We start from the raw sequence: 16986 nt of genomic DNA, 5'->3' as shown, positions 1-16986 counted from the left end.
CCACACAGCCAAGGGCACAGCACCACTGAAGTGAATAGCTGAGATGCTGCTTCACTAGAGGTGGCTTAGCACAGGCCAACAACAGCAAAGAAACATCTGCAGAAGATCCTGAATATTTATGAATGGTGCTGGGGCCACCAGACGTCATGTACAGCTGGACCTTATTGCACTAAAGCTTTCCCCTAACTGAAGGTAGCTTGCCTCTTCCACAGTCATTTCACGGTTTTGTTTTGCAATTTTCGTCTCAGTTTCATTATTTCCTACAGTTCTTTATTTGTACCCTCTTTGTACGACACAATTAAATACATGTCTCATTTCACATGCAATATCAAAGGAAAACTCAGCAAGTCCATCCACATCAAACCCCCCCTCCCTCCCCCTGAAACTGGATTGAGGTTGTGACATGATAGAAAAAATCAAAAAGCAGAAAGAGAAGCTGCTTCCATTGGGAAGCAGCTCTGCCAGGTGATGGAAAAAGGCTAGCTGTAGGCAAGCTGATTATGTCAAAGGATAGGATCCCACAGGTCGAAAACAACTGTTCTGTGGAATGGATGCTAATGAGAACTGTAACCTTTCTCACTAATGAGTTTTGGCGAGTATCATGCTGTGGCCCAAGGGTCCGGTCCCGTGGAGCTCCCAGTGACCCCAGCTCCAGCTGTGGCAGACAGCGGTGCCCAGCACTCTGCCGAGCCCCACCACCGGCAAGCAGATGCTATCCCCAGGCACACCGGGCCACATCCACATTCCACAACAAATGGGCTTTCTCAGGAATACTTGAGGAAGGCACCAGCGCTCCATTTGTAAGGAAAAACTACTGTAAGAAAGCAATGATGTTTCTATAAGTCTGAGAGAACGACAAGTAACCACTGGCTGTAATTAGAAATGCTTTAAAACCGTATTAATAATTTCTTCAGCAAATTCAAATTTATTTTCTTCCTATCATAATAATAACCTATAATAAAAGTAACTAAAAAAGTATTACTAATGCCAACTATTATTCCTTTTTTGATTTGGTTTGGTTTTGGTTTTGTAATCAGTGGATGGTGATCCAGGTTACACCAAGGAACAAACACATGAAAGTAAACTTCCTAACAGCTACCAGGAGGATTTGGTCCTCAGCATGTGCACATAAATTCCATTAGCTTTTACTGGGAGAGTGCATGTGCACTCTTGTAGATTATAAATAATACACTGATTGCAGTAAAATCAAGAGCCAAATTCTGTCCTTTGATGAGCGAGGATGGCTCTTATTGAAGTCAATAGGAGTTGCATGTTCACAAGTTCACGTCAACATTTGCAAAGGAAAATTTTGTGCATATTAAAAAAAAAATATGTTCTGAAAGAAAGCAAATGACCTCCACAACAAGTGTTCTCTGTAAATGTATTAGATGGTTACAGGAGCATCAGAGTATAAACCCTCATAAAGTTCCCAAGAACTATGTTATTCCTTGTTTACATTGATATTAAGTGCATTTAATTAATTTGTGCCATAGCAGTTCTGCTCTATCTATAAAGAAGATGACTGTAAAATTTCAAACCAAACAAAATAACAAACTGGAATTAATCCATTAATGATTCCTTTACTGAAATACATTCTCGCAAATGTCTGCTTGTTCAGCTGCCCACAGGCAAATAGTTTTTGAAAGGTGAGTAAAATGCCCCATTTCTGTACACGCATCACAATGAGAGCACGCAGGTGGGTTTAGCTGGGCTGCTACATTTCCATCTCAGTCACAAAAGTTGACGTAACAGAACCTGCATTCCTCTGGTAATACTGATCTGGATGTTTTACCTTCTTGAGATCACATTGCATACAAGAGGCTTCATTTCAAGGGTTTTGCTTCTACATAATCTGCATTAAAATCACATAATATGCCACAAATGGTGCTTTCTACTTATAAGGTATATTTAACATCCAATAAAGGGCAATGGCAACACATATATTCTGTGTATGTGTTGGCCATATAAAAGGAGGAAATATTTGTTATCAGTAATTTGTTTGGTCACAGTCAGAGCCTATTTTTCAAAATGGCTGGTCTGCAAAGACACCCCCCCCCGACATCCCTCTCACAGCAGTAATGTGCCCACACTTCCCATGGCACCCACTGATGCCAGGGGCTGGATCTGGTCTTGGCAACTGCGTCAGTCATAGCAATTGGACAAGTTTGTCAGGATATGTTCAGAGCAATTGCAGACATATCAAAAAGTAAAACAAGAATAAGACAATATTTCATTTGAGGAATATCAGTCTATGCAAAGCAAGACATATAAAGAACAAAGTAAATGTATGGTTAGCATTTAAAAAGAAAAGAAAAAAAAGTTTAAAAAAGTCAAGGATCTGCCTCAATTTTATGTTAACTTTAATGAGACATCTAGAAAGAGTGAATAATTTGCCTTAGCAAGGCATGCAAGATTTAGATCTATATTACCATGCATGTTATAAACACCAGAGAGTATTTCATTTAAAACCAAAAGTCAGCTCATTTTACCTTACAAGCATTGTCATTTTTTTCTCTCTTATGGTCTCTATTCTCAAACTCAGAAGTCTAGCTTTACTTTCAACACTTATTTTAAATTAAATATGAAGTTGTTCACTTTTTTTTTTGTGCTTAGTTAATAATGGAGAAAAGTGGTGTCTCCTTCCCTAAATGTTACCAGTGCTGTTAAAGCTCCCACTGCTGCAAAATAATACCTCCCTGTTGTTAGATTTTTAAAAATACCTTAACTCAGAAAACACCTCTGCTTTCTAAAAAAAAATTCTAGTACTTTCTTATCAAACAAAAATCAGTTTTAATTCATAGCTTTATATATAGCATACTGCAATTACATAGTCTGCAAGGTGTATATTCAATAATCATTCCCTGCCTGCTTCACATATTTATTCCAATTCACTTAAAGAAAGGAAATTTCTGTTCTTACTCGCACCCACGTAAATCCAAAGTAACTCCTCTAGTTTCATTACTTGGCTGCTAGAGACTCAGCTGTCAAGGTTCACGTCACACTGTCACAACTAACCTTATTCTTTGTTTCAGAACAAATGTGGAGTTTTTATGTTTTGCAACGAACAAGAAACTGTCATTTCATTATGAGTCAATCTCTGCCTGGTGAGTAATGCAATCATCCCTAAATCATGCCAAAAAAACCTTTCTACCACTAAACCATCCAAGAGCAATACCCAGTTTGTTTACCTTTACTGGAGATCACTGTACAATTCACTTCACAGTTTTATTTATTTACTTGCTTGCTTTCTTACCTTGCTTGAGCAATAACATGACATATCATGCGGGCAAAAAAAGTAGGCAAAGAGAAGCATTTATCCCTGGGTTTTTCTGCAAGTCTCTTGTTTGACCTAGTACACCCTTCACGGAGGATACTGTAACAGTCTTTTTCCATCTCGCTGGGGTTTAAAATTCACAACCTTTTTGTGAATCTGCAGTTTACGCAACTCCTGACATGGTCCAAGCCAGCCCAAGCAGCAGAAAATCCCTCTCTAATATTACCAGGAAATATTGTTGTTACATTTTCACACCACATTCTTCCAAAACTGCCACAAGAACAGAAGAGCACAGGGAGCCCTGCGCAAACCAGCCAGCCAGAGAATGAACTTGCCTGCTCTTCGCCTCAGCAGTGATAAGAAAAATGCAGTATTTTACCAAGCCCTCTCTCCCCCCCAGATTACCCCACTGAGCATGTCAGCAGACGTCCGTGGGCTTCTTTGTGTACGTGTGCCAGGGCGGGAGGTGTACGGGTGTCTGAGCGCCCAAGTGCTCGCACGCCTCGCTCCCCGGCACAGTGGCGGTCAGCGTGCGTGTCGTTTGCGTGTCCTTACACCCCGGGAGGGCCCCAGCCACTCTTGAGCACTGAAACCTCCTGCTGACTTACACACACACTGAGCACGCAGGGAACTCAAGCTCTCCTCTGATAATTCACTATATCTGCTCTACTCTTCATCCCAGGAGAAGGAGATATTAAATAAAGTGAAATCAATTCCTGTTACAACAAGAAGTAGCAGATTTAGTGTAAATTTGGATTTTGTCTGGAATGAAAAATAAAAATCACAGCTGCATTATGAAAAGTATACTCCTTTTTCTCCCAAGTGTTTCTTCCCAACTATCTGACTAAATCGAGCAGGCTGTACTTGCTATTAGATATGTATCCACCTTTCAAGTTCCCCATAGCAGTAGGCATTTTCAGATGTACTCTGCTTTATAGGTTGCTCCACAACAGAGGCAAGCAAGGGGGGTATGTATTTACAGTTGAAATACACTAATAACATAATTAGTCTAAGAAGAGACATTATAATCCAGCTATTTTATCATGATATATTATTGATAGTTGAAAAGGTGTGATGTGTGCCTCTGAACCAGTTCAAAAGTTTAGGCCGTAAAATAATAGACATGATTTCTGAACAGAATAAAAAATGCTCCTGTTTGCTGTGTATTTTGGTGGGGAAATTTTTGCAACACATTTCTTATTTGTTGGTTATTTTTTCTCAGGTTAGTAGTTAAGCATTATAAATTATCCTCTTATTAATCTAATTGTGTATTGCCTACATTGCAAAAAAGATCCTCCCTATCATTTTCTACCCTGGATTACTGCAAATTACATATTACCATCGCAATGATTTTGTCCAATAAGGTTACCACGATTGTAGCAGGAAAGCAAAATGTCTCCCCAAATTCTTAAACCACGTTCCAGCCCGGATCCCCGCTGGTATTTACTGTGCCTAACTCCCGCCCAGCGCCCGGCTCACGGCTGGCCCTGCTGCGCCGGTGCCCAGCGCCCGTCCCATTCTCTGCCCTGCTGCCTCCCTACACAGCAGCGATGGGGGGACCCGTGGGGGCTCGGCCCAGTCGTGGCTACTCTGCTGACGTCATCGGCAGAAATAACAGCTACATTTCCTCAAGGCTCCCGCTTCTGAGGTTGCTTTGAGATGCTACGACAGCCTGATCGTACAGAGAATTTTTAATCAGGCTGACGTGGGTGATAGCGCAGGGCTGGTTGCATTTTCAGCAAAAGTGGCAGAGTGTTTCAGCAACTTTTAAAAGCATTTTTACCAGATGACATAACTTTAATCATTACTCCATGTCCTGGGCATGTGCTTAGGCTACTCCTCATCTCTCAGTTTCAGTCAGGTTTTATGCTATTTCCTAACAACACACACACAAGTACTACAGCCAGTCTGACACAAGAGGCAAACGAAGCGGAGGGGGACACCCCTGCTCTACATGATTTTGCCGAGTTCACATGAACGATTGCACTGATGTGCATAACAACATGTATGGTGCTCCTCCGGTTTTAAAAAAAAAAAAAAAAAAAGTAAAACTGAAAACAAATACAAATCTTCCCGTTAGCAAACAGTTATTACCCATTCTGCATGTAGCAGAATCTAGGAGCTCAAGTCACCTCTTGTACCACGGATCCTGCCTACATTCCACAGCCTGCGCTCACGACAGACACACGCTTGCTCGCTCTGAAAGAAAAATAACAGTCACAAAAATAAGAGATGTTCACTACTAGGAAGCTTGTGTCTTATTTCAAATGTAAAATGCAACTGAACTGAGAAACATCAGCCTCAGTATTATACTCATGTGACAGAATTTCCAAAATTTGGGGAAGGTAACATTTCCCTGCAGCAACAAGGCTTCGCAGCATTTCCCTTCCTTGCTGCGAGGTACATGCTGCTCCATGCTGCCTGTACGTAAAAAATAAGCCCAGTCACCGATGAGAAAGGACTCAAAGATGAAGAACAGTATAAAGGCGTACCAAAAATATATGGGTAGGTCTTTTTTTAATAGCATCCAATAACAATGCTAAAACAATGCCTGCCATATCTTGAAGACTCTAACAAAAATCTGAATATTTCTCTTTCCCACCCTAAGCAAAACTTAAAATGGACTAATGAAAAATTATGAAATAGCAGCTGTGATTGTTTGCTCTCTTACCCCCTGCATAAATGACCTCTTTAGCAGCCTTTATTTCCAAAGCTGGAATAGGAACATGGATCCTTCTAGAAATCATACGCATTTCTTATATATTAAATATGTAACCTGAAAGAGTTATTTTTCATAGCATATCTTTTTTTTAATATCAGCAATAACTAGGGCAAATCATTATGTAACACTGAGCAGTGAGCTAAAAACTAACCAGAGAGGCACAATCATAAAAAAATGAAAATATACAAATGGGGAAGAAATGTAATATTTATAATTACTAATGTTTTATAGCAGGAAGCACTGTTATGAGTGGTACAATAAATAAATTCATTTAAGCAAAGAACCGACATATAACTACCACAAACATCCTATTTATTATAAACATCCATTCTGAAGGTTTCAGTTTGTCAGAAAGAAAACTTCTTTTAAAGAAAAAAGTGTAAGTGTAAGGTTCCAAATGTGCAACAATCCTGCAATTTGGCAAAGCTCTCACTACAATCAAAGAGATTCTGTTTGACTTGGGCTTGTGAGAATCAGCCTCCCTGGTGCCATTGTACTACTCTTAATTTTTTTCCACCTTAAAAACCTTGCAAACAAATGTACCTGTGACCCTCCAAATCTTAAATTTTAGCAAAGTAAGTGCTTTGCGCTGAAAAAGATCAGGATGTACTTGTGCAAAAATTTGTTGAATCTCTCGTATAAAAACAATCTAAAATACATGCATAGCTTGTCCCACTGGTCCCACTGATGTACTGATGATATTTTTGTGATAAATTGAACAATTGCACTTATCAGGTACCTCTGGCTACCTCACACTGTGCTTGGGCCACTAACTCATCTCCCCCAGGATTTATTCTAACATTCCAAGCATAGAGGTAGCTTCGAACAGCCAACAACTTTATTATTATTAAAAAAAAAAAAATGTTTTCACCCTTCCCCCTAATGTGAAATGCCCTCAACCAAGGATGGGCCGTAATCATTCCTGACCCAGTGAAAGGTTTAAGGTCTGATATCTGACCCATCAGAAGCTTGCTTTCATTAGAAAGACGAGACACCAGTTTTCCAAAGATACACACACAGCACTTGATTATAGTCCTGGGAGTTCTGGAGAAAGCTGACCTTTAAATTACATTACTATGTACAGAAAAATCTATTTAAAGCAAATTTTAGTAACTGAGATATTTAAGTAATCTTTATTCTTATACACACACACCCCATGGTCTGTAAACGAGACTCAGGATAACAAAAAGCATCTGATTTTGCTGATACCAGTCTTCCTCTGTGCTAATACCATTCCATCTCACTACTCCAAAGCACGCTTACTCCACATATAGGCATTTTACATCCCAGTTATGTTGCAGCACAGGGTGATGGTTGTACCAGCACGCTAGAGATGGCTTGCACAACTTGCTCATGGCTTCACTCCTCCCTCCACACTCTCAGGGATGAAACCGACCATCTGCATCACACAGCCCACGAGAACCGCTTGCATGTACAAATAGCTATTTTTATCCTTTAGCTATGATAAGAGTATTTCTCCAAGTTTAAAAGGCAGCAGACAGGGAAGCACACAAGCAATGTCAGCGGAGTTTCACGTTTGCTCTTTTGGGCTAATAAAATTTCAGAGAAAACAAATTTTGATTCACCGTGTCTCCCCTCCCCTTTCCACGAGCTGCTGCTGCTGTCAGTCCTTAGGGGCACACACAGCAGGTTACCATGTAATGTCACACTAGGTGCTGGGATTCAACAAAGGCTAACATGTTGATATCTTTTTATTGCTCGTCAGCCTGGTTACCCTGTTTCCCCCCGATACAATTGGACACCTGTGATAATACAGCAAGTTCTGAAGTGGTGACTTTTCAATTTTCAGCCAGAAAAGTGTTTCTGTTTTTACAAAGCAATAGTCTACGATCTTGCTTTTTACATCGCGAAGAGTCATCCTTTATTTTACAGAGACTAAATGCCGGTCTTAGAGGGTACATTTGTTTGTAATTAATGTAAATATTTACACTGCCAAATAACACGTTTTTAGGCAGCCTAAAGACTCTTCTAAATTCTCCCCTGACGAACAAAACTACCTAAGGCAGCACTACCTACAGAGGCAGAAGTTCCACCGACCTCCAACTCCAGCTACCACGGTGTTTTGATTTTGCGTAGAAGTAAAAGACAAAGTCCGTGGCTACGCTCTCTGCGCAGGGGGGATGAGAAAATCCAGACAAGGCTGAAGCTGCGGCCGCGGCCCCGGCAAGGGCAGGCTCGCGGTGGCCCAGCAGAGGCAAGCACTGTTATTTTCATGTGAAGCACCCGGGCCCGTGGCAGGCTCGCTAGTAGCGTGCTGGTGAGGGCTGCGGTATGAAATAACACGTCTTGTTGTAATTCCTAAACAGGGGGACATTTATCTGGGCCATTTATACAAGAGTTATAACCCTAACAATATTTATACTCAGCATGTCATGTTAGCATTTACTACCAGTTTCCATGGAGATGGATTTTCATGCTGTAGCTATGAAATGCACATTGTTGCCACTAAGCCACTTCAGGCCTTTCTGGAAGCCTGCTGAATGCCTGACAAAAGTTGATGCAAACCAATAGTTGTTGTTCTTTGTTTGTTGCCAGACTTCTAGCAGAGCCATATTATGTCCTAGTGATTGAAGTGCCCATGTTCACCCCCCTCCCGGCACAAAAAGGATCCTCAATTTCGGTGACAAGCATGAAGTGGGCTTCTGCAGGGGAGGACAAACACGGCGCGGGGCAGGGGCTCTGTCTCCGCGCAGGGACGCGGCGCGGCGGGGGGCCGCCTCCCGACAAAGCCTGACATTTGGGGATAAAGCCTAAATAAAATAAAGCGCGGGCAGCGCCCGGGCCGGGAGGGACGAGGCCAGCGCCGGGCTCCTCCCGCTGCGCCCGGCCGCGGAGGCACGGCCGGCGCCAGACCCCGCGCCTGGGCCCCGCGGGAATCGCCACGGCCGCCGCGCACCCTCCGCGCCCGACGGCGGCGGCCCCGCGCACGGGCTCGCCCAGCCGGGCCGGCCCGGGGCAGCGCACCGACGGCCCCGCCGAGCCCTCCGGCCCCGCCGCCCGGCGGCTCGCCGCGGCCGCCCCGCTCCGCGCCCTGGGCTGGCCGCGGGGCCTCTACGCGGGGCGGCGGGGCCGGGCTCGCCCCGGGCAGAAATGCCCCGCGGGGCGGCTCTGAACGCGGCGCTGCCCGGGCGGCGACAGCTGCGGCGGGCCGGGCCGAGCGGGGCCGAGCCGAAGCGGGCGGCCCGCCTCCGACGGCGCCGCGGGGTCCCGGGCGGCGGCGAGTCCGAGCGCTGCGGGGCTCGGGGAGCGGAGGCGGTGGGGGCGCAGCTCCCTGCTTGGGACGGGCGCCGCGGCTCCAGGTTCCTCCGGACCCTCCCGCCGCCGCCCGTCTCCAGCCCACCGCACCGCCGAGGTCCCCGCTCGCCGGGGCCGCCTCCCGCGCAGCCGCGGCGTCTCCCCGCTCCGCCGGGCCCCGGCCCGCCCGGGAGCAGGCTCCCAGCCCGCTGCGCGCCGCCGGGCCGGGCCGGGCCCCGTCGCGCCCCGCCGCGCTCTTACTGTTGGTAGTCCTGCTTGCAGTAGAGCTTTCGGTCCCGGAAGTAGCAGCTGGTGGTGAGGGCTTGCTGACACGCCGCGCACTGCAGGCACTCCTCGTGCCAGGAGGACTCGTTCACCCGCATCAGAAACCGGTCCGAGATGGGCCGCTGGCAGCCCTCGCAGACGGCCTGGTGCTGGCAGTCCGACCCTGCGAAAGGCAGACAGCGGCGTGAAGCGCCGGCCCCGACCCCCTTCTCCCGACCCGACCCCGGCCCCGCTACCCCCCCACCCCCCCGCCCCGGGGCAGCCGGCGGGCAGCTCAGCCCGGCCGGCCCCGCGGCTCGGCGACATCGGGCTTGACGGCCGCCGCCGAGCCCGCGCCCCGCAAACGTCGGCGAGAAAGCTCCGCGCCCGCCAGCAGCCCCGGGGCGAGGCGGCCGCAGCCCGGCCGGGCCCCGCCGGGGTGCAGCCCCGGGGTGGCTTTTGGCGAAGCCGAGAAGCGAGCGGCAACTCACCCAGCAGCACTCCTAACGTGGCCGGACCCGAGCGCAGAGGGTGGTCTTCCATTTTTATACCGTCCAGCATCTTTGAGCAGTCCGACTGGCCCCGCGTAAAGCACCTTTCCAGGGACTCGGGACCTGTTGCGATGTCCATGGGGCGGGCGGCGGCGCTGCCCGGCGCTCCGGGGCGGTGGGGCAGAGGCTGCCGGGCGGCGGGGCCGGCTCAGCCCCGCGTCTGGCCGAGCTCGGGGACACTCTGCGGCCGGGAGGAGGGAGTCGCTTTTATTTTTATCTGGGAGACATGAGGAGCGTTTCCTGCCTGGACTTCCAGATACGGCAGAGGAAAGAGCCGGCGCCGCTGCCCATGGGGGCAGCCCGCGCTACACGGGCGCGCACATGCCGCGCACACGGCGCAGGGCAGCCCGCGGTGTCACCTGCTCGCCGGCAGCGCCGGAGCCCCACGCCCTCCGCGGAGGGCCCTCCCGGGGCCGGGCCGGGCCGGGCCGGGCGGAGCGGCGCGGCGGGGCCGGGCGGGGCGGCGGGGCTTCCCCGGCGCTCCGCAGCCCATGTGCCATGCGGCGTCCCGAGGAGCCGCGCCGTTTAGAGCAGGGGCCGCGGCGGAGGAACACACCCCCCGGCACCTCACCCCTCCTCAAACTTGCTGACATTTGAACTCCATTGGTGCGCGCCGTATCGCTGCGCCGCGGTGATCCGTCTCCTCGACGTCAAATAGTGCCCTGGCCCCGCCGGGCCCCCCGCGGCCCCCGAAGCGCGGCGGCGCCCGGGGCGCGGGGCGGGCGGGCTCCGCGCACCCCGGGGTGGCCGGCGCGAACGAGCGGCGCAGGGGGCGCGGGCGGCCGGGCCCGGGGCGCGCCCCACTGCGGGCCGGGCCCGGAGGTCGGGGGTAGGGGGGCAGACCGCGGTCGCCGAGAATCGCGGCGGACCGGAGCCCCGGCCGCTCTGCTCCCCACCCCGATCCCGGCCCGACGGCAGCTCCTGGCTCCTGCCCTGCCCGGGGTAGGTAGCAGCGCGCGTCCCCCCGCCGGGCCGCGGGCAGGTGGCGATGGGACCGGCCCCCTCGGGGCGGCCGACGCCGGAGGGGACGCGGGACGGCGCGCGGGGGGCGGTGGGGAGGGCGGCGCCGCGCCGGCCCCGGTCCGCCGGGCCGGCTCCGCACCGTCGCGGCGGGACTCCCCGCCGGCGGGCCCGGCCGCGGCCCGCGGGAGCGTCCGGCAGCCCCGCGCCGAGCAGCGGCCCCAGGGCTGCGGGAGCCTCCGGCCGCGGCCCAGCAGCGATCGGCGGCGGCTCCGCGCCCGGTCCCGCTCCCCAAACACGGCAGCGGGCCGGGCTGGGGGCGCGGGGCGCGCGCCTGGCCGCGGTGTGCGGGGCGGCCGCCGCAGTGCCCGACCCCCCGCGCTTCTCTCCCCTCTTAGGAAAAGCGATCCCCGCCGCGCCCCCCGTGCTAGGGGGAGAGCGCCCGGCACCCCGCGTCTCGGGCTTTCCTTTCGTTTTTGTTTTTTTGACGATGCCGTTAAAAATCTAAATCTGAGGAAATGAAAATCCGGAAAGGATTCCGTGCGGAGTTTCTTAATGTGACCCGTGATATGCTGTGACCCTGCCGAAGTAAGGGAGTTTATTTTGTAATGCTCCCAAAATATTGATATTTAATAAGCAGGACAAGTGTTAACTTGAATTACTTAATGCTTCTTTTTCTGGGTCTTAAGATAAAGCCTCCTTTTTATGCCGTTTTCGGACGGAAACATCTCTGAAAGAAATTCGTTATTATGTTTTAGTTAAATATTTTGGAAAGGGTTTTCAGTAATGGAGCTTATTTGGGTTTTGTTCTGGACAGTACAAATCTGAAAACCTTTGTAGCTAATGCTGAAAAAATAATATATGATTATTTAATTCTGAGATCAAGATAAAAGCTGCTTACATTTCAGAGTTCAATCAGTGGAGAAAAAGCTTCTCGTTCACATTAATTTTTTATGTTCCCTTCCTATTTTCGCGTAAGGATTCAGTGTTCTCCATCACACAGGGCTTCCGTCAAATTATCTTCTACAATTGCGAGGAAAATTAAAGTCCCTCTTTCCACAGTAGTTTTAGTAACTTCTCATTTTAAAAAAAAAAAAAAAAAAAAAAAATAGGAGGAAAAAAAAAAAAGGGCTGGGGGGGGGAAGAAAGAAAGAAAAGAAAAGAAAAGAGAAAGGAACGCTGTGCGGCGGGACAGTGGAGAGTGGAGCGGGAACCCTCCCAAACTCGCACCCGCAGCAATAATTCAACCTTTGTTCGTGGGCTTTTACTCACAAATATCACACCAAAGATATGTTGCTTCTTGCCGTGTGTGTACGAACCCTGCACCGGATAATTATTATGCCTGCCTCTTACCCCGAGAACAATTCGATGAGGTGTTATATTCGGTTTATATAGTGCTTTTAACGAAAAACAAAATACAATTAAAACACCCACGCGCAAAACCATCACAGAAATAAAATCAAACCAGGACTAACGGCAACCCCACCTCCCCGTGGCTTGGTTCTAATTCTCCATTTATTTGCAAGGCAAATCTTTTTGTTTTGAGGTGTTTTGTTTTAATTTTGAGACCCGAGCAAGAAATGCAGCCAGTCATAATTCCGCATTTCCTAAACAAGGCAGGGAAGGATGAAGCACCGGAATAAATAACAGAGGGCTGAGCCCGCCGGAGGAGGCTCCACGGCCGCCGCAGCCGGGCTCTGTGCTCGCACAACCGCTCCCGCCGCGGGCGGCAGGGCCGCTCCGTCGGGCCGAGGCGCCCCGGCCCCTTCTCCCCTCCCGTCCGTCCCGCCCGGTGCCCCCGCACGCCTGTGCCAGGCGCGGAGCGCTGCGGGGGACTCGGGTGAGGGTGCGCGGCGAGACCCCCTCCTCCGTGGGTCTACGGACGTGTGCGTGACAGACCAGCCTCGCTTCGTGTTCTCTCGTGTGCCTGCTGGGGACGGCGAAGGCCCCCGAGCTGCTCGACAGCGAGAACAGAGGAATTGCCCCCGCTTTCTGGGCGTAAACGTGCCGTCCCCGGCCGGGGTGCGGGGGTGTCTCTGCGTCCCCGCTGCCTGCATGCGTGTGCATCCCGGCTGCCTGCATGCAGGCAGCCCCGCCGGGCGCGGCGCGGACTCCCCGCGGAACCGACGTGCACTGCCCGCTCCCCCGGCTGCGACGGGGCCGTCCCTGCAGGGTCTCGGGGATGCTGCCCTGGCCGCCCTGCCCGCACCCCGCGGGGGTGCCGGGGAGCTCCGCAGGCTGCGGCGCTTGCCGCGCCGGTGCGGGACGGGCAGTCCAGCCTCCCAGTGCGTGCAGTCCCGCGGGGTACGCGGCCGGATCTGCGGGTGCGGGGGTGCACGTCGGTACCGCGGGGAAGCAGTGACCGCGCACGACCCGGCCGACCCCAGCCCGGCCGCCCGGTGCGGCGAGGCCTCGGGCGCAGCCTGCCCCCTACCGGCGCACGGCGGCACGGCCGGGGCTCCCGCGGGCTCGGCGGGACCGGGCCGGGAGCGGTGCCGGGATCGGGCCGGGCGAGCAGCGCCCGCGGGGCCGGGCGTGGCCGGGCGGCCCCAGCGGCCGGCGTCGCGGCTCGGGCCGGGCAGAAGCGGGGCCAGTCGTCCCGGGTGCTGCCCTCTGGGGAGCCGGCGGAGCTGCCCGCCCCTAGACGGCGCGGACCGGCCTCCCGCTCCGCCGTGCGCGGCCTCCGACCCCCGGATCGGTCTGCAGCGCCCTGGCGGCGGGGCGCGGGGGGAGCCCCGCGGGGCAGCCAGGGGTAAGACAGCTCACTTTGTCCTGTTTCTTTCTCCACCCACAGCTGGACTCTGTGCCTCGCTGCCCGGCGGAGCCCCGGCCTTCCCCGCCCGCCAGCGGCCGACGCCGAAGCATCGCTGCCCGGGGACCCGCCCGCGGCGGGCGGCCCTCAGGGAGCGTGGGGGCACCGGCCCGCCTGCACGGCGGACAGGGGCCGAGCCTGTCGCGGGTGCATCCACCGGGACGAGAGAGACCGGCGGGAGCCCCCGGGGCGGCCTTGCTGCTGGCGACCCCCGCGGAGCTTCCCCCCTCGGCGTAGCGGGCGCTTTCCAGAAGGGCTCTGCAGCCCGCCGCTCCGACCGAGTCCCCGGCGGCGGCGCACGCCGCGGTGCCTCCCCGCCGCCTGCCCTCTGTCCCGGGCGGCCACCGCTGCAGCTCCGGGCCGGGTCGTCGTGCGGAGCAACCGCACCGCCCGGCCTCGCCGGCCCGGGAGCCTCGGCGGGGCTGCCGCTGCCCGGGAAGAGCTGCCATCGGGTGCTCTCGGCGGTGACTAATTCCTCCCGCTCTCCCTCCCTCGGAAGGATAAGTGTAAGCGAGCCTGCAAAGTGTAGTTACTAATAACAATAACAATAAATTACCGGTCTGTTGCTCAGTAGCGCAAACAAACGCCTGCCGTGAGCCACGCGGAGCCTCCCCGCGCCGCTCAGCCGCCCCCCGGGGACAGGCCTGTCCGCCGGACCGGCTGCGTCCCCGGCCCGCGGGGGGACCCCGGCTGGCCCGGCAGCCCCACGGAGCCGGTGACCGAGGTCGGACCCGCGCCAGGGGCCGCCGGGGTGCCCCGCTGGGCGCGGCCGGCGGGTGGGTGGGCCGGAGCCGGCGGGGTCCGCGCTCCAGGCCCGCCGCACTCGGTGCCGGCGCAGCCCTTTGAAGAGCCCGACCCCCGCCCGGGGAGCCGGGGAACCCCCGCGCCGTCCCGGGGGGAGCGGGCCGGCAGACCGCGGTCGGAGGCCGCGCCGCGTGGAAGGCGGCGAACACCGAGCCGGTATTTTAATTAAGCAGTGTCTCTTTGATACAGTCAGCCCGATGCTATCTCTGCGCGCTGTTCCCTTCACGGCAGCTTTTGGGTAGGAAAATTGCTGAGCAAGCTGGATCACACGGAGTGCCGGAGCCGCTCCGAGCAGCGCCAGAAAGCCCCGGGGAAGGCGGCGGGTGCGTGTGTGAGTGCGCGGCGCGCTGGGAGTTCCAGCCGGGCTCTGGTGCGGTGCGCGCTGTGTGCATTTTCGGGGGGCCTGGAGGAACTAGAGTCAATTTACCAAGATTAAAGGCACAAGCAGGGAGGCGCCACACATTTGCATGCGCCTTCATCTTTCTTAAGTGGATTTTTGAGGGCAGCGCGGCAGACAGACTTGGGCTCCGCGTCCCCCTCCGTCGGCGGAGCGCCTCGCCGTGCGGCCTCGGGGACTGGAGGGCGCGGTCCCCTCGCCCGCCCGAACGCCAAGGGAGCTGCGAGGCGGGCATCGGCACCTGGGCCCCGTCGGGGCCGCGCTGGCCCGGAGCGGGGCCGCTCTGCCCGGCCCCTCCTGCGGCGACAGGCACGGCTCCGCGCTGTCCCCTCTCTCGCCGCGAGCCAGCAGCTCGCCTGGCGCCGGGCACGACGCGCGAGGGCCGCACCCGCGGAGACGGCTGCGCGGCTGGCGCTCACCGGGTGCCTGGTCTCCTGCTGGCCGCTCTCCCGTCGCAGCGCTGGCCCCGCCGGGCCTGCTTCAGCCCGCTGCCCTGGCCTCTCATCCGGGCACAGCCCGTGTTACCAGCGCAGCCCGGGCCCAGAGCTGCCCCCCGGCCCGACCCCCTTCTCTGAGCCGCATGGCCCGGCCCGGCAGCAGCCACGCTGCGGGGCGGCCATCGCGCTCGCCCCAGAGGCCCCGGGCAGGCAGCCGAGGCCCGGGAGCGGCTCTCCCGGAGGCGGGTCCGGTTCGGAGCAAGCCCCAGCGCTCTCGCTGTCGACCCGCTCGCTACCCACGGCAGCCTGGCCAGCTCTCCCGGGGCTGCCGTGCGCGGGCAGAGACCCGACGGGGCGGCCACGAGAGGCCGAGCTCCGGCTGGCAGCGGCGTGGCGCGCACATGTGTCCCCGCGGCGGCCGATGCCAGGTGCAGGGCTGGGGGCAGAGTTTACCGCCAGGCTCTGACGGCTCCGCGGGTTTCCCAGCCCGGGGGGCTGGAGGGGTGTCTTTTCCCAGTTCAGGGCAAATACCTTCGTTTCACTGGGAAATTTAACCTCTCCTTAGAGTTGGATCTATTATACCGGTTTAATATCCGCTCTTTTACAGCTCAGTGTTGTAAAGGCAGCAGCCAGGTCTGTGAACTCTGACATGTGCACCCGCGGGGGGGGGGGGGGGGGGGCGCGGGGGCCGGGACCTGCCGGCGCGGGGCGCGCCTGTGAGCGCAGCCTTTCATCTGCGGGGCCGCCGCACCGGCCCCGCTGGCCGGCAGCGGGAGGGGGCGGCAGCGTTTCCCCCCCGCGCTGCCGGCCAGGCCTGGAGCGTCCGCGCTCCCGCCGCGGCCCTGGGGCTGCCGTCGGAACTCCGCCGCTACCGGGGAGCGGGCTGGGCCAGCGCGGCGGAGGCCGTGACCGCGTCGGTGGCTTCTCCCGTGCCGCGACACGGCAGGTGCCCCAGGGGCGCGGGCGGAGGCCGGGAGCCTCAGCTCACCGGGCCGGGCGCTGCCTGACCCGAGGGCTGTCCCCGCCGGCGAGACGCGCTCCCGCCGCAGAGACCAGCTCCGGAGAGCCGCCTTTCCCGCACAGGCGGGGACGGGGCGGTGCGTCAGAGGGACGGAAAGGGACGAGACGACCCTGAACCTTCCGCTTTTCCTCCCGCGAACTGGCAGGTGCGTGGGGCGGCCCGGGCGGGAGCACCGGGCCAGCGCTGACGGCGCGGTGGGCCGAGCCCTCGGCCCTTGCTAGCCGGGCAGGAGCGGTAGCGGCACGGCACGGCCCCGCGGGGCACGGCGAGCGCTCGGCGCCGGCACATCCAGGGCGGGCGGTGCTGCGAGCGGTGCTGCGCCGGGACACCGCTCCGCCGGTGCAGACGGCCGCGCCAGGCTGCCCGGCAGGATCTCGGCAGGATCCCGGCACCTGCGGGTCACGCCGCTCCCCAAACAGCAGCCTCGGCTCCAGGAGCGGGCGGGCTGACCGTGCCGAGCGACGCTGGGGCCCATCAGGCCGGGACGGC

General features: G+C 55.8%; 2 protein-coding genes across 2 annotated transcripts in view; one reads left to right on the top strand and one right to left on the bottom strand.

The window, feature by feature from the left end:
• Window positions 1-10617, bottom strand: part of LMX1B (LIM homeobox transcription factor 1 beta) — a 107841-nt gene extending 97224 nt beyond the window's left edge. The window contains exons 1-2 of the mRNA XM_040607676.1: window positions 10007-10617; window positions 9513-9699 (exon numbers count right to left, since the gene is read on the bottom strand). Coding sequence (XP_040463610.1) covers window positions 9513-9699; window positions 10007-10145 — 326 coding nt within the window. The 5' untranslated portion in view covers window positions 10146-10617. The remainder of the gene's footprint in view (window positions 1-9512; window positions 9700-10006) is intronic.
• Window positions 10388-15061, top strand: LOC121093773 (translation initiation factor IF-2-like). The gene is made up of 3 exons (XM_040606623.1): window positions 10388-10483; window positions 10725-11008; window positions 13821-15061. The coding sequence occupies exons 1-3, from the start codon at window positions 10388-10390 to the stop codon at window positions 14308-14310; spliced, it is 870 nt and encodes a 289-aa protein (XP_040462557.1). The 3' UTR covers window positions 14311-15061.
• The last annotated feature ends 1925 nt before the right edge of the window (window positions 15062-16986 follow it).

Source organism: Falco naumanni, chromosome 9, assembly GCF_017639655.2.
Source record: "Falco naumanni isolate bFalNau1 chromosome 9, bFalNau1.pat, whole genome shotgun sequence".
NCBI lineage: Eukaryota > Metazoa > Chordata > Aves > Falconiformes > Falconidae > Falco > Falco naumanni.
This window is presented reverse-complemented; position numbering and strand designations above follow the sequence as displayed.

What these genes read in the sequence shown, in the direction of transcription:
- LOC121093773 (XM_040606623.1), top strand. Translation starts at nt 10,388, where the DNA reads ATGCCGCGCACACGGCGCAGGGCAGCCCGCGGTGTCACCTGCTCGCCG. An exon ending in GAGGGCCCTCCCGGGGCCGG is followed by an intron (nt 10,484 to 10,724) that starts GCCGGGCCGGGC and finishes GACGTCAAATAG; the next exon opens with TGCCCTGGCCCCGCCGGGCC. An exon ending in TGGCTCCTGCCCTGCCCGGG is followed by an intron (nt 11,009 to 13,820) that starts GTAGGTAGCAGC and finishes CTCCACCCACAG; the next exon opens with CTGGACTCTGTGCCTCGCTG.